At 45.5% G+C, this 13,414-nt stretch overlaps 1 protein-coding gene and 1 pseudogene across 1 annotated transcript in view; both read left to right on the plus strand.

Annotated features, from left to right (window-relative positions):
- Positions 1–2,875: 2,875 nt before the first annotated feature.
- LOC110335995 lies at positions 2,876–3,500 on the plus strand (annotated as a pseudogene).
- Positions 3,501–7,087: 3,587 nt separating this feature from the next.
- Positions 7,088–13,414, plus strand: part of LOC110335584 (H-2 class II histocompatibility antigen, I-E beta chain-like) — a 20,020-nt gene continuing 13,693 nt past the window's right edge. Inside the window, exon 1 of the mRNA XM_021217804.1 lies at positions 7,088–7,198. Coding sequence (XP_021073463.1) covers positions 7,099–7,198 — 100 coding nt within the window. The 5' untranslated portion in view covers positions 7,088–7,098. The remainder of the gene's footprint in view (positions 7,199–13,414) is intronic.

The following is a 13,414-nucleotide window of genomic DNA, read 5'->3' on the forward strand; positions in this document are numbered from 1 at the left end:
AAGCACTACATAGAATCAATGAAACAGAGAGTTGGTTCTTTAAGAAAATCAACAAGATAGAAATATCATTAACCAAGTTAAAGAAAAGATGGAGAGAGAAGTTCCAAATTAATGCAATGTGAGATGAAAAGGGAGACATTACATCAGACACTAAGGAAATCCAGATATTCGTAAGGACTTGCTTAAAAGAATCTGTACTCCATCAAACTGGGACATCTAAAAGGAATGGATGACTTTCTTGATGTATGTGACCTACCAAAGCTAAATCAAGGTCAGATAAGCAAGTTAAACTGACATATAACACCTAGAGAAATATATTTCACCCAACTAATAAAACCAAGGGCCAGATGGAACCAGCTTAAAATTCTACAAGACCTTTACAGAAGAATTAGCACCAATAATTTCCCCAGGGCTTTCCCTGTCCAGTTTCATTAGTGCAGAGGAGGCCTGTGATTGGACAGGGAAAGGGGGCTAGGGGTTGCAGAGTCAGGGAGCCTCTCAGGGTAGGAGGAGGGAGATGGCTGCGGACGTGAACCAGCATGGCGTTGCCAGCCACAAGTAATTGTGGTAGCATAAGGTTATATTATTGGGATAAAGCTTTTATCATTATCAATGGGCTCAGAGATTATTGTACTGACATCTTGTAAATTGTGATGCTAGTGATAGATAAATCTGATTGGTTAATTAAGCTTTAAGAGTCTTGATTTTACCAGGTTACTGGGTATTGTGATGTGCAACCACAAGGTTGGCGGTTCCATTTAGTTACTGGAATGTGGGATCGCTGACTACATGGGTTTAAGGCTGAGGAACAGCCAACATTGATCTAGATGGAAAGAAACTCAACACATTTCCACTAAAATCAGGGATGAGACATGGTTTTCCACATACTCCGTACCTATTTGATGTAGAACTTGAAGACTTCGCTACAGCAGCAAGACAACCGAAGGACATGAAAGGATTACAAACAGGAAGAAAAGACGTCGTGATATGAAATGATTTTATACACTGGTGGCCCCAGAATTCCACTGGGGAACTCAGACAACTGATAAAAATTTTAAGCAAAGTAGAATGATAAAAATTTAACACAAAAATCAGTACCTAGATACCAATGAAAGGCTGCGCAAACAAATCAGAGGGCCAATACCTTTCAAATAGTCTCAAGAATTATCTTATGATGCGAGCAAGGTGGTGAAAGGCTTGTATAAGAAAAACTTTCAGACACTGAAGAAAGACCCTGAAGAACGTATCGGAAGATGGAAAAAGTCCCCATGCTCCTGGATTAGTGTGATTAATATAATAAAGATGGCTTTCCTAGCCAAAGCAATCTACAGATTCAGTGGAAGCCCCTTCATTATTTCAACACAATTCTTCACAGAAATTGAGAGGACAACATTCAGCTCCATATGGAAACACAAAAATGCCCAGAATAGATAAACTATCATGTATAGTAAGAGAACTGCTGGGGTATCACCTTCAAGTTGTACTACAGAACTACAGAAATAAGAACAGCGTGGTGCTCCACGAACCAGACACAGTGATCAATGGAGTTGAACTGAGCACCCAGGGAAGTCCTTGCACCTATAGACAAATGTGTGAGAAACTTTGGCAAAGAAGTGGAAATGACACAGTAGAGAAACGACAGTTGCTTCGGCAGATGGTGCTGGTCAAACTGGACGTCTGCATGCAGAAGAATACAAGTAGATCCATACTTATCACCATGTAGAAAGAAAACTCAACTCCAAGCATCAAGGAACTCACACTTGACAAGATACCCTGAGCCTGACAGAAGAGACAGGGGGACACAGGGTTGAACTCATTGCCACAGGAGAGAGATTCTGAACAAGACACTGAAAGCCTAGGCAATAAGGCCAACAATCCGTAAATGAGATCCCATAAAAATGAAAATATTCAGGCTGGTGAGATGGCTCAGTGGTTAACAGCACTGACTGCTCTTGCTAAGGTCCTGAGTTCAAATCCCAGCAACCACATGGTGGATCACAACCATCCTTAATGGGATCTGACACTTTCTTCTCGTGTGTCTAAAGACAGCTATAGTGTACTTACATATAATAATAAATAGATCATTTTTAAAAAAGGAAATGAAAATATTCTATACTGCAAATGACACCATCATATGAGAAAATGGCAGCCTAGAGATTTGGAAAATATTTTTACAAATTATATGTTTGATGGAGGGTATCTAATATATATGAAGAGCCAAAAAGAAGAAGTCAAAACATCAGGAAAACGAACAAACCAAAAGAAGGACTTATTCCATATCTCAGCAGAGCGTTTTCAAAGGTGACCCACATCAGAGAAACACTTTAAAAATGTCCAACATCCATTTCTACTTTTATTTTATTCTTATTTTCATTTAATAGCAGGTTGTATATGTGTAATTCTTGTTTTCTGTTCTGGCTTATTTGGCACAAAAAGAGAGAGGGGGAAGGAGAAAGACAGGGAGAAAGAAAGGGATTGAGGGAGCTACGGAGAGTGAGAGAGAGGCAGAAAGAGGGAGGGAGGGAGAGAGAGAGACAGAGAGACAGAGAGACACAGAGACACAGAGAGAGAACATAAAGTTGGGTGAGGAGGGATGTAGGAAGGAATTGAGGGAAAACATAATCAAGTGTTATTATATGAAGTTTTCTTTTAACAAAAGTGTTAAGAGATAGCACCAGGAATAGCTCTGAGTACAGAGTTGGGCACCTAAAAACTCACTGAATGAATTCTTGTGACATTTATTGCAGGGTGGCAAATCCTATTTCAAGATCTACCAAGACAGATAAAGAGCGACCATCAGGGAGGTCGGCGGCGTTCCGCTCAGTCAGCAAGGTTGCGCGTGCCCAGGGCGGTGGTGGTGGTGGTGGTGGTGGTGGTGGTGGTGGTGGTGGTGGCCGCGTTCCCCATGGCGAAGCTGTTCTACTTGGGCATCCTGCAGGTTAGCAAGCCACTGGCCAACCGCATCAAGGATGCCGCCCACTGCAGCGAGTTCTTCAAGACCTACATCTGTCTGCCGCCAGCCCAGCTGTACCACTGGGTGGAGATGCGGACGAAGATGCGCATAATGGGTTTCAGGGACACTACCATCAAGCAGCTGAATGAGGAGGCAGCAGCAGAGCTGGGTGCTGAGCTGCTGGGTGAGGCCACCATCTTCATTGTGGGCGGAGGCTGCCTGGTCCTGGAGTACTGGCGCCACCAGACTCAGCAGCAGCGCAGTAAGGAGGAGGTGCAGCGGACAGCCTGGAACACACTGCAGGATGAGGTGGGCCACCCGGCACTGGCCTTAGAGGCGCTGCAGGCGCAGGCACATGTGATGCCCTCCTTGAGAGCCCTGGAGGAGCTGCGGGAGGAGCTGCAGGAGGTGCGTGGTCAGGTCTGCAATGCTCACTGTACTTCCAAGTGCCAGGCAGCATCTTCCAAGAAATAGCCAGCTGCTGGGGCCTGGACTTGTCTGTGACCATGTGGCCCCCAACAGGGCCTGCTCCTCACACCTCCTGGCCTGGGCTGCTCTGGCCTAGCAGAAACCACAAGGACCTTGATGGTAGCTTGATGTAGCTGTGACGTGTGGTCACCCCTTACTGACAGGATCTGGGCATTTCCCCCAGGGAGCACTCAGCGGAAGCCTTCAGAGTCCACCCAGCCTCTGGCTCAGAGCCCTCGGCCCCTCAAGGTCTCGGACAACCTGTCTCTCCACTGCTCTGGCAAAAGCAAAAGATGGAACCAGAGCTCAGCTCAAGTCTGATCAGGACATAGACAGGGTCACCTGCCCATCATTGGAGCGCCTCCTTCCTTTGGTGAACACAGGCCACTGTGAGCCTTGCCTCAGGTCAATGTAGCTCCCATGGAGGCAGCAGCGTGAAACTGATGCTCCCATTCTCTCTCCTCATTCTCCCTCTCAGGTCCCAAGGGGATCATGCCCCTTACCCCTCAGCCTGTGGCATTACCCCACTTCCTCCCTAGGCACAGACTGATCCTGGCTGGCTGGAATCTGACCTGTCTCCGTCGCAGCCCCGCTGCCCTGTCCTGAGAGTCACTGGACCTTGTTTCAGGTGACACATAGTTCCTCCTGTCCTTCAGTGGCATTTTTCAGTTGGGTGGGTTAGATGTCACACACACACCTGTCTGACCCTCCATACCCCTTAGGTCTGGGTCCCTCCACCCTTTCTGTTGGTCCCACCTTCCTTGCTCACTCCTCCCAGAGATAACATTGCTAGGAATGTGATGGAGGACACAGGGTAACCTGTTCTTCCACCATTCTGGAAGCCAGCAGTAGAGGTCAGAGGTCAGATCTCCTGGGGCCCTGTCTTCATGTGGCTTTCTCTTCCCCCATCTGTCTCTTGCAAGGACACCTGCCCTGAATAGAAGACCCACCCTAAATCTAGGATGACCATATTGAAAGAGCCTTTATTACATCTCTAAAGACACTTTTTCTAGTCGGGCGGTGGTGGCACACACCTTTAATCCCAGCACTTGGGAGGCAGAGGCAGGCGAATTTCTGAGTTTGAGGCCAGTCTGGTCTACAAAGTGAGTTCCAGGACAGCCAGGGCTACACAGAGAAACCCTGTCTCAAAAAAAAAAAAATTAAAAAAAAAGACCCTTTTTCGAAATGGGGACACACAAGCCCCAGGATTAGGACATGGGGCCTTCTTTTGAAGGCCCTCTCTGCCTTCTGCCATTCTAAGAAGATGCAAGGCCCCTGCTATGCTCTTCGGCTCTTGGGCAGCCTACTCATGGCTTCTGGGGTTGGGCTAACCACTATAGCTCCAGAAGGATTGTGGGTGCAGCAGTCACTGTCATGGCGGTTCAGTTCCTGATGGGGATCATTAACAATAGAAAAAGCCGGGCTTGGTGGCACACACCTGAAATTCCAGCACTCAGAGCGTGCAACAGGAATGAGCCTGAGTCCCATTGTGAGTTCCTGGACAGCCTGCTGAACNACAGGGAGAGACCCTGACTTTAAAATAAATAAATAAATAAATAAATAAATAAAGACAATAAATAAATAAATAAATAAATAAATAAATAAAGACAAAAAATAAAAAGAAAGACAACCGAGCTGGGTAGTAGTGATGCACGCCTTTAATCCCAGCACTTGGGAGGCAGAGGCAGGCNGATTTCTGAGTTNNAGGCCAGCCTGGTCTACAGAGTGAGTTCTAGGACAGCCAGGGCTACACAGAGAAACCTTGTCTTGATAAAAACCAAAAAAAGAAAAAAGAAAAAAAGACATCCTTGGAGGAAAGCCAGAGGTCTTGGCTCTGGGGAGAAATGAGCTGAGACTCATCCTGTGAGCTCTTCCCACATTGGGAAACTGAGGCCCAGGAAAAGGGAAGCTAAGGGACTTGGCCAAGACCCCATAGCTCAGGAGGGACCAGCTACAAAGGGTGGGGAGGAAGGACCAGAGGACCCTGTTGATTCTGGCTGCAGGGCAAGATGAGATAAGGCCCAACCTCTTCCCAGTGGCCAGAGGCACTGGGTTTCTGCCCCCTATCAGAAAAGCCCCAGGCCACACCCAAGATGTTTGAATATAGGAAACAGGTTCATTTTCCCTGGCCTTTGTCCCTAGAGGTGGCACTTGTAGGGTTCCCCAAAGGGGGTGAAAAATGACCCATCCCCAGGATTCCCGAGACTGAAACCAATACTGAGACTGTACCTCAGTATCTTCAAGAAGAGTTTGAAGTTGGTGTTTTTAACTTTAGGAGCGGCTGAGTCAGGTGAAAGCTGAACTAGGGACAAAGGACACACATGGCTAGGCAAGGAGGGGAGGACAGAGAGAGGAGCCAGGAAAGCTGCCTGGTTGCCATGGTTACCACTTGGAGGACAGCCAGGCACTAACAGCTCCAGGGCCAGCCCTGACCACCTTGCCCTGGGTCAGTCCACAGCAGTTACAGCAAAGTCAAGACAGGTAAGGGCGCTGAGCACCATCAGGCCAGTCGTTACTCCAACAGACCAGCCTCACTGTTGGTGAAGGACCCCCTAGGAATATTTTCTCTGCTTGCTTGGGAGGAAACAGGCACAGAGATGAAATGTTACCTTTGGGTCACCCAAGCATGAAAGTAGGCCTCCGGGGCCCACCCTGACCCAGTGGAGCCTTCACATGGTCCTGGTGTATGTGGACATGGCAGCCTCTCCCATGGTGGCAGTACAGGAAGCAGTCGTGGTGTGGTGTGTGGTTCCAGAAGCCTCTGGGGCAGGAGACCAGAGCAGCTTTCATGGCTCTGGCTCAGTACTCACTGCAGTGTTACATATTCCCACGAAGGGAGAAGGAGGAAAGTAAACATAAATGAAAAGAAAAAAAAAAGAGCGACCATCAAAACAGTGGATAAATCTTAGAGTTGCTATTCTGAACTGTCACTCAAAGCATGTTCTTGATCTAAGTCGTCGCCTTTACTTAACATAATGTGTAATCATCATGAAACACAAGGTTCACATTTCAAAAATACGATGATTGTATTTTTATGCTGTAATTACTACTTTATGTGCAGTGATCGTCTTTGTTCTAACCTAATATGCATGCATTAGCAAAGAGATCTTATGACCCTTCTTAGGATAAAGCAGAAGGCAAGTAAATGTTGGAGGATTTCCCTCAGCAGATGGGGAAGTTGTAGGAGGAACCCCAATAGGGACCGGACTCTCACAGGTTCAGTTATCCTGAGGCAGACTGATGGTGATGGCAAGTAAATGTTGGAGGATTTCCCTCAGCAGATGGGGAAGTTGTAGGAGGAACCCCAATAGGGACCGGACTCTCGCAGGTTCAGTTATCCTGAGGCAGACTGATGGTGTCAAGGCTGCCGTCAGTCAGAGTTGGTGGCTCAGCACAGTGTCCATGCAACTGCTGCAGAGCCACACTGATCAAAGCTTCTAGGCTCTAGCTGAAGCAGTCTGTCTGCTTAACAAAGGAACTGGAAATTTCAGAAAGACCTTCACTCTGCACCTCTGACCAGCAACTGCTGCTGCTGCTGCTGCTGCTGTTCTTGGCTGCTGATTGGTTCTTTAGCAGTGAAGGTGCCCAACCCAGCACCAATGGGTGGAGTCTCTCACCCTCCTCAGTCAGCCAGGTTGGCCTGCCTCTCTGGCCACTAATCTCTCCTCTCCTCCAGCATGGTGTCTCTGTGGCTCCCCAGAGGCCCCTGTGTGGCAGCTGTGATCCTGAGTCTTATGGCGCTGAGCCCTCCGGTGATTTTGGTCAGGGACCCCCGACGTAAGTGCACCACCTCTCATGTTCTGAGCTGCTAGTGGTGGGGAACAAAGGGGCTAGCTTCATTTTGTCTACAATAGGTTTTTAGAAACTTGTCAGTTTTTCTTTGACCACCTCTCTTAATCATACGAATCTCATATTATTTCCATATAAAAGTGTCTTAGATGTTCTTTTGAGACCCATGAATGGAAGTGACACATGGGTCATGTTCCCTCCCTCCTCATGTGTCCTGACAACACTGACATCACATTTCCTACATGGAGAAGACAGGGCACTAATATAAGGACCTATATAGCATCTGACTGAAATGTTAAGTTGGAAAATTTCCCTGAAGATTTCCTGAGCAATTAGGGGGAAATGGGGGGCCCTGTCCTAAAGACTGTGCTGTGCCCTTACTGGGATCTGTGGTCTTTCTCTTCTCCCTGAACCCCAGAGTTTTTGAAACCTCCATCCCTGTGCTGGGATGCTGTCAGGGAAGTAGTCAGGGTTCTCTCTCTGCTGTTGATGGCACCCTAGAGCCAACCCTGGAACTTACTGCTTGAATCCTGCCTCCTAGACAAGAGCACAGATAGTATACTCTTGGTACCGCAAACTTAACAGTTCCCCTGAAAGCCTGCACTGTGTCTCAAGCACCCGCTGCCTTTCTGCCTGAGGGTAAAGGAGAGGATCCGCCCGGTTCCAGATGTGAGGTTCTATTTTCATATACCAGCAGTGGTCAGAATCAACAGTGACATGTGGTTCAAACTGAGTACCCAGAGCTGGGGGCAGACAGCGTGAAGGCTGCTAATGTCTCCTGGGGTTAGAAGACAGTCAGGAAATAAAGTGTCTGGTGTGGTGTGACTTCCCCAAGCTGTGAAGGTTTCATCGCTCACCTTCTCTTCTCAATTATCCGTGTGGACTTGTTGGTCCTCACAACATTTCTCTGCCCTTTCCATAGTCATGTTGTTGTCTTAGGCTATATAGTGATGAGAAAGAAAGCCCAAGTGTCTCAAGTGTGTGTGTGTGTGTGTGTGTGTGTGTGTGTGTATGTGTGTGTGTGTGTGTATTTACACATGTGTGTATGCATGTGCATGTGTATGCACACATGAGAATATGGCAATTTCTTGAAGTTCTAGATGCTAGGAAGTACAATCTTCAAGTGCTCTCAGCTACTCCGTATGCTTGCTTCATGATTCCATGCAGGGATGCAGGACAGAAAACTGAGGGGGAGAAAGAGAGTGAGGATAGTGAGAGAGAAAGATAGCCAGAGGAGAGAATGAGAGAGAGAGAGACAGAGAGACAGAGACACACAGAGAAGCCGAGAGACAGTGAGACAATAAGACAGAGATATAGAGCTGAGAGACAGAGACATAGACAGAGAGGCACAAGGACACAGACAGATGAGAGACACAGCTTTTAACAGTCCACATTACACAATGATCCAACTCCCACGACAACATGATCATCTTTACATCTACATCTTGTTCTGAAGGCAGCTAGGAGAAGAGTGGAATCCAAACAGCTAGAAGGGTGTCAAGGCCCACCCTCAAAATGTCACAATTCCTCCAACAAGGGCAACCCTCTCCATACCTCCTCATCTTGCCACTCCCCTGGGACAAGCATATTCAAACCCAACATGAGGATTCTCCAACTGTTCACCATGATGTTTATGTTAATTTCATTTCATTTTCTCTTTCTGTCCATCGTCACCAGCACTTGTTAGTGTCTGCTGAGACACCTACGTGCTGTGACACTCTCCTTCTGTGGTTTGAGTATGCACTTTCCTTGTGGTTGGTGACACTGGGTATCTCTCAATGGGTTGTTGGCCACAGCATGCCATGTCTTCTTCTGAGAGGTAGCTTTTTAGGCTCCCTGTCCAGTGTTGTGATTGGCATATTTGGATTTCTGGTGCTCACATTTTTAAAAGATTATATATTTACAAGATTTATATATGCCAGAAGAGGGAATCAGATCCTCTAAAACCAGAGTTAAGATGGTTGTGAGCCACCATGTAGGTTTGGGGAATCGAACCCAGGTCCTGTGTAAGAGAAGCTAGTGCTTCAAACTTCTAAGCTACCTCGCCAGCCCCAGCGCTGGTCCCAGTTGGTCCTTAAAGGTCCCCTTCAGCCAGTTCACTATTGCTTCCTTTTGAGTGCAGACTTTTGTCCTGAAACTTCACTGAATTTATCATTCTAATAGCTCTTTGGTAGATTATTTAGGATTTTCTCATATTAAAATCATGGCACTTGCAAATATGGCTAACTTCCTTCCAATTTAGGTATTTCTTATTTGTCAGCATAATGTTTTTGTGTAAAGGTTATCCTTGTCTTATTTAAGTGCTGATTTTTTGCCTTCATATCTTGTTTCAATCCAGACATGGCATTGTAATGCTCATACCAAGAACCTCTTCTCTCATGTGTGTGTAAACAATTCTTATCATTTCTTTTATGTATTGTCAATAAATACTGGTCACTCGATGGCTGGACAGAATATAGGATAGGATAGGACATCCATCAATCAAAGGAAGAATTTGGAGCCATGAGGAAGAGATTTGGAGAAAGACCATGGAAACACCCTTGAAGCCAAAAGAGCCATCATAATAATAATAATAATAATAATAATAATATGCACGAATCGTGGGATTTTGGCGACATTAGCATTTAACTGCTCAGCTATTGAGGTGCAGTTGTAAACGAGTCTTGGCTTCTCTGTGAAGTTATTGGGGACTATCATAAGGTAAAGAAATACAGCTGCTGAACTAATTCACTGCCAATATTTACATTAACAATAGTTAACTTACACTGATGTTTTTTTTTGGTTAATAACCCTTGCAAAGGCTTCCAGTAGTGCACTGAACAAGAGCAGTGAGTGCGGATGGCCCATGTCTTACCTGATGCAGGAAGGGATGATTTTAGATCCACCCACTCTGAAACTGACTGTGGGTTTTTATGTATTGCCTTGATCATTTTGATGTATGTTCCTTCTACACCTAATTTTTTGAGTCTTGCTTATCGCAAACAGCATGAATTTTATCAAAATCTTTCATTGCGTCAGCTGAAATGACCATGTTGCTTTAACCCTTCGCTGCGGTGGTGTGTGCTTTCATACTTATTTACTTACATCATCCAACCGTGCTTGCATCTGGAAGATGACTCATGCTTGGATGTGGCCTATGAAGATTTGATGGGCCCTTGAATCTGATTTGCTACCATTTTATTGGAAATTTTGGCATGTCTGTTCATAGAGGCTATGTCGCTGGTTTATCTTTGACTGGATCTTTGCCTATTTGTTTCAGGGAATAATGGCCTTCCTAGAAAGGGTTGACAAAGCGCTATCCACTTCAGTTTGTAGAATTCTGTAACTACAATTTGAGTCAATTTGTCCAATGTTTCACAAAATCAGGTAGCACCAAGACCTGAACTCTCCTTATTATCAGTCTATTTTGTTGTTCTATTTCTTTGTGGTTCAGGTTCTATGAGCTGCATTTGTTCAGGGATTTATCCATCTCTTCCAGGCTTGCAGATTGTTGGGCGTAGACTCCCTCAAGGCAGTGTCTTACACCCCACTATTATATACTTAGTTGCTAGTCTCTCTCTCTCTCTTTTTAACCTCTGGTTTTATTTTCCTTTGCTATCTTTTTTTATCTCTTGGTTAGCACAGTTAACGATTTTTCAGTTTTGGTAATCCCTTCAAATATAGCTCTGTGCTTCACTAATCACTTGTGCCATGTATTTCCCCTTCCCTTTTTAATTCATGAAGTGATCTGTATCATTTATTGTCACAGATTTCACATCTAGGTTATTGCTGCTTTTCTAACTCCTTGATAACTGTTGGGCATATTATTGTTTATTAGTTGATATCATGTTATTTTCAATCAATGCATTTATAAGTAAAAAAAAAGGTTTCATTTACCCATAAAAAGAGAAGGTGAGCAAAACAAAAATGGTACTATTTTCAGAAAACAGGGCAAACTAACAGTAGTTAGAGTGAGGCAGACTCAGGACACAGGCAGCCGTGCAGGGGAAGGGTCATTCTGGAAAATGGAAAGCACCAGGAAGGGGCAGGAGAGAAAAGTGGGGCGGGGACACAGCCAAGGTCCCTGCTACACTTGATAGAAGATGTCAGTGTGAAACCCCTCACCTTGTACAATAAACACACTCTGGTGTACAACTCTAAAGAAACAACAAAAACTCCCCGAACTTCCTGTCCTTACAGTTTTTGCTGACACCAACACATGCTTGTTTCTGGAAAGTTCTTTGTTTTCCATCGTAGATTCTTCAATTATAAGCTGCCATTTAGGGGGTGTCTTATAAAGCACCCCAGCTGTATTGCTTCCACTTTCCTAATTGCTTTTTTTTTTTTAAAGAATTATTCATTTAATCCACGTATGTGAGTACACTGTCGCTGTCTTCAGACACACCAGAAGAGGGCATCGATCTCATTACAGATGGTTGTGAGTCACCATGTGGTCGCTGGGAATTGAACTCATTACCTCTTGAAGAGCGGTCAGTGCTCTTAACCGCTGAGCCATCTCACCACTCTGTCCTAAGGTCTTTTTAACTGCAGTTTTACTTCATTCTGATCTGAGATGATGCCTGAGCTAACTAGTGTAAAATGTATTGAGCCTCAATTCATGGCTCATCACGTGCTGTGTCCTGGGGAATGTTCACACCCTGCTAGGACGGCTGTGTGCTCTGCTGGCGTTGGATGGGATGTTCTCTGCCTCTGCCCTGTAAAGTGGGAACTCAGAAGTTACTTGATGATTCTCTCTGTACATCTGTTCACTGAGGAGAATTGGGGGCTGCCCATTAATTACGGCGTTACAGTCTCTCTCTCTAGGTCTATTAATATTTGACTTGTATGGTGTGTTGTTCCCATGTCAGGCACATGCATGTGTGTCTATTTAAAGTTATTAGTAATTTTGCTAAATTTCTCATTGTATCACCACTCTGTGACCTTGCCTGTCTCTCCCTTGTTACAATGTAAGGTCTGCTTTACTTGCTATGAGTATTGGGGTTTTTTGCCACCATTTTTGTTTCTAATTGTGTGATGTATCTTCCTCAGCCTTCCTTCCAAGCCTCTATATAGGTCGATGAAGGGGATGAGTGTCTTGTAACCAGTATACAGTGGAGTCTTATTTTTATTCTTTCAGCCAGTTTATATCACTTGATTGGTGACTTTAATTCATTTGTATTCAAGGTTATTTTTATTATGTTTTCCTTCCTTCCTTCCTTCCTCCCTCCCTCCCTCCCTCCCTGCCTGCCTGTCTGCCTCCCTCCCTGCCTGCCAGCCTGCCTGCCTGCCATTCTCCCCACCCCTTTCCTACTTTGCATACATTAGTGAGGTGACAGTAACTCAGACCTTCTGCTGGCATGGTGGGTTGACTGTCAGTCAGCCTCTGGAAAAAAAAATGTCCCCTAGCAGTGACTGGACACCAGCCTGTGCTCTGGGTAATGGATGGACCAAAGCAAATCCCATCTCTAGAGCTGAGCAGTCATTATTAAGCCACAGAGCTTCCCAAACTGCCATGTGAGAAAGGCCTTTCACTCTTCTGCTGTGAAGGCTGCTGTTTGCCTGTGATAGGGTGTGGCGGGCCTTTCCTGCTGACCTTACAGTGACCCCGACAGTCGGGCTTCCCCTGCTGTGGTTTGAGGAAGTAATGTCCCCCATAGCACCTGTATCCACTCCGTCGATGCTGTCCCCATAGCACCTGTATTCACTCAGTCCATGCAGTCTCCTTGTGTTTGAAGGCTATGGAACCTTTAGGAAGTGGAGCATTGTGGGAGGAGGTATGTCACTGGGAGTGTGCCTTGCAGCTTTATAGCTGGACCACTTCTTCTTATCTTTCTGCTTCCTGACAGCACAGGCCATGTGAAGAGCCACCTTGAGCTCTTCCCTCTGAGGCTTCCTCTTCATGACAGACTGTATCCTTTAGCCTGTCAAGTCAGAAGTCAAAATATAATAAAAAGAAATAAGCTAAGGACTCCATTAGGTTGTTTCTTATGAAATATTTTGTTACAGTAGTGAGACACAGCTATGCACACCTCCAAAATCAAATCTGAGTTTCAAGTTGGTCTTTTTCTGTAATAGGAGATATTGAATTCATGGCCCTGATTATGTCTGATAAGTTCTCTGCTACTGGATCACTCCATCCCTTGGCCTTCTCTTCTCTTCTCTTCTCTTCTCTTCTCTTCTCTTCTCTTCTCTTCTCTTCTCTTCTCTTCTCTTCTCTTCTCTTCT

Source organism: Mus pahari, chromosome 18, assembly GCF_900095145.1.
Source record: "Mus pahari chromosome 18, PAHARI_EIJ_v1.1, whole genome shotgun sequence".
Taxonomy (NCBI): domain Eukaryota; kingdom Metazoa; phylum Chordata; class Mammalia; order Rodentia; family Muridae; genus Mus; species Mus pahari.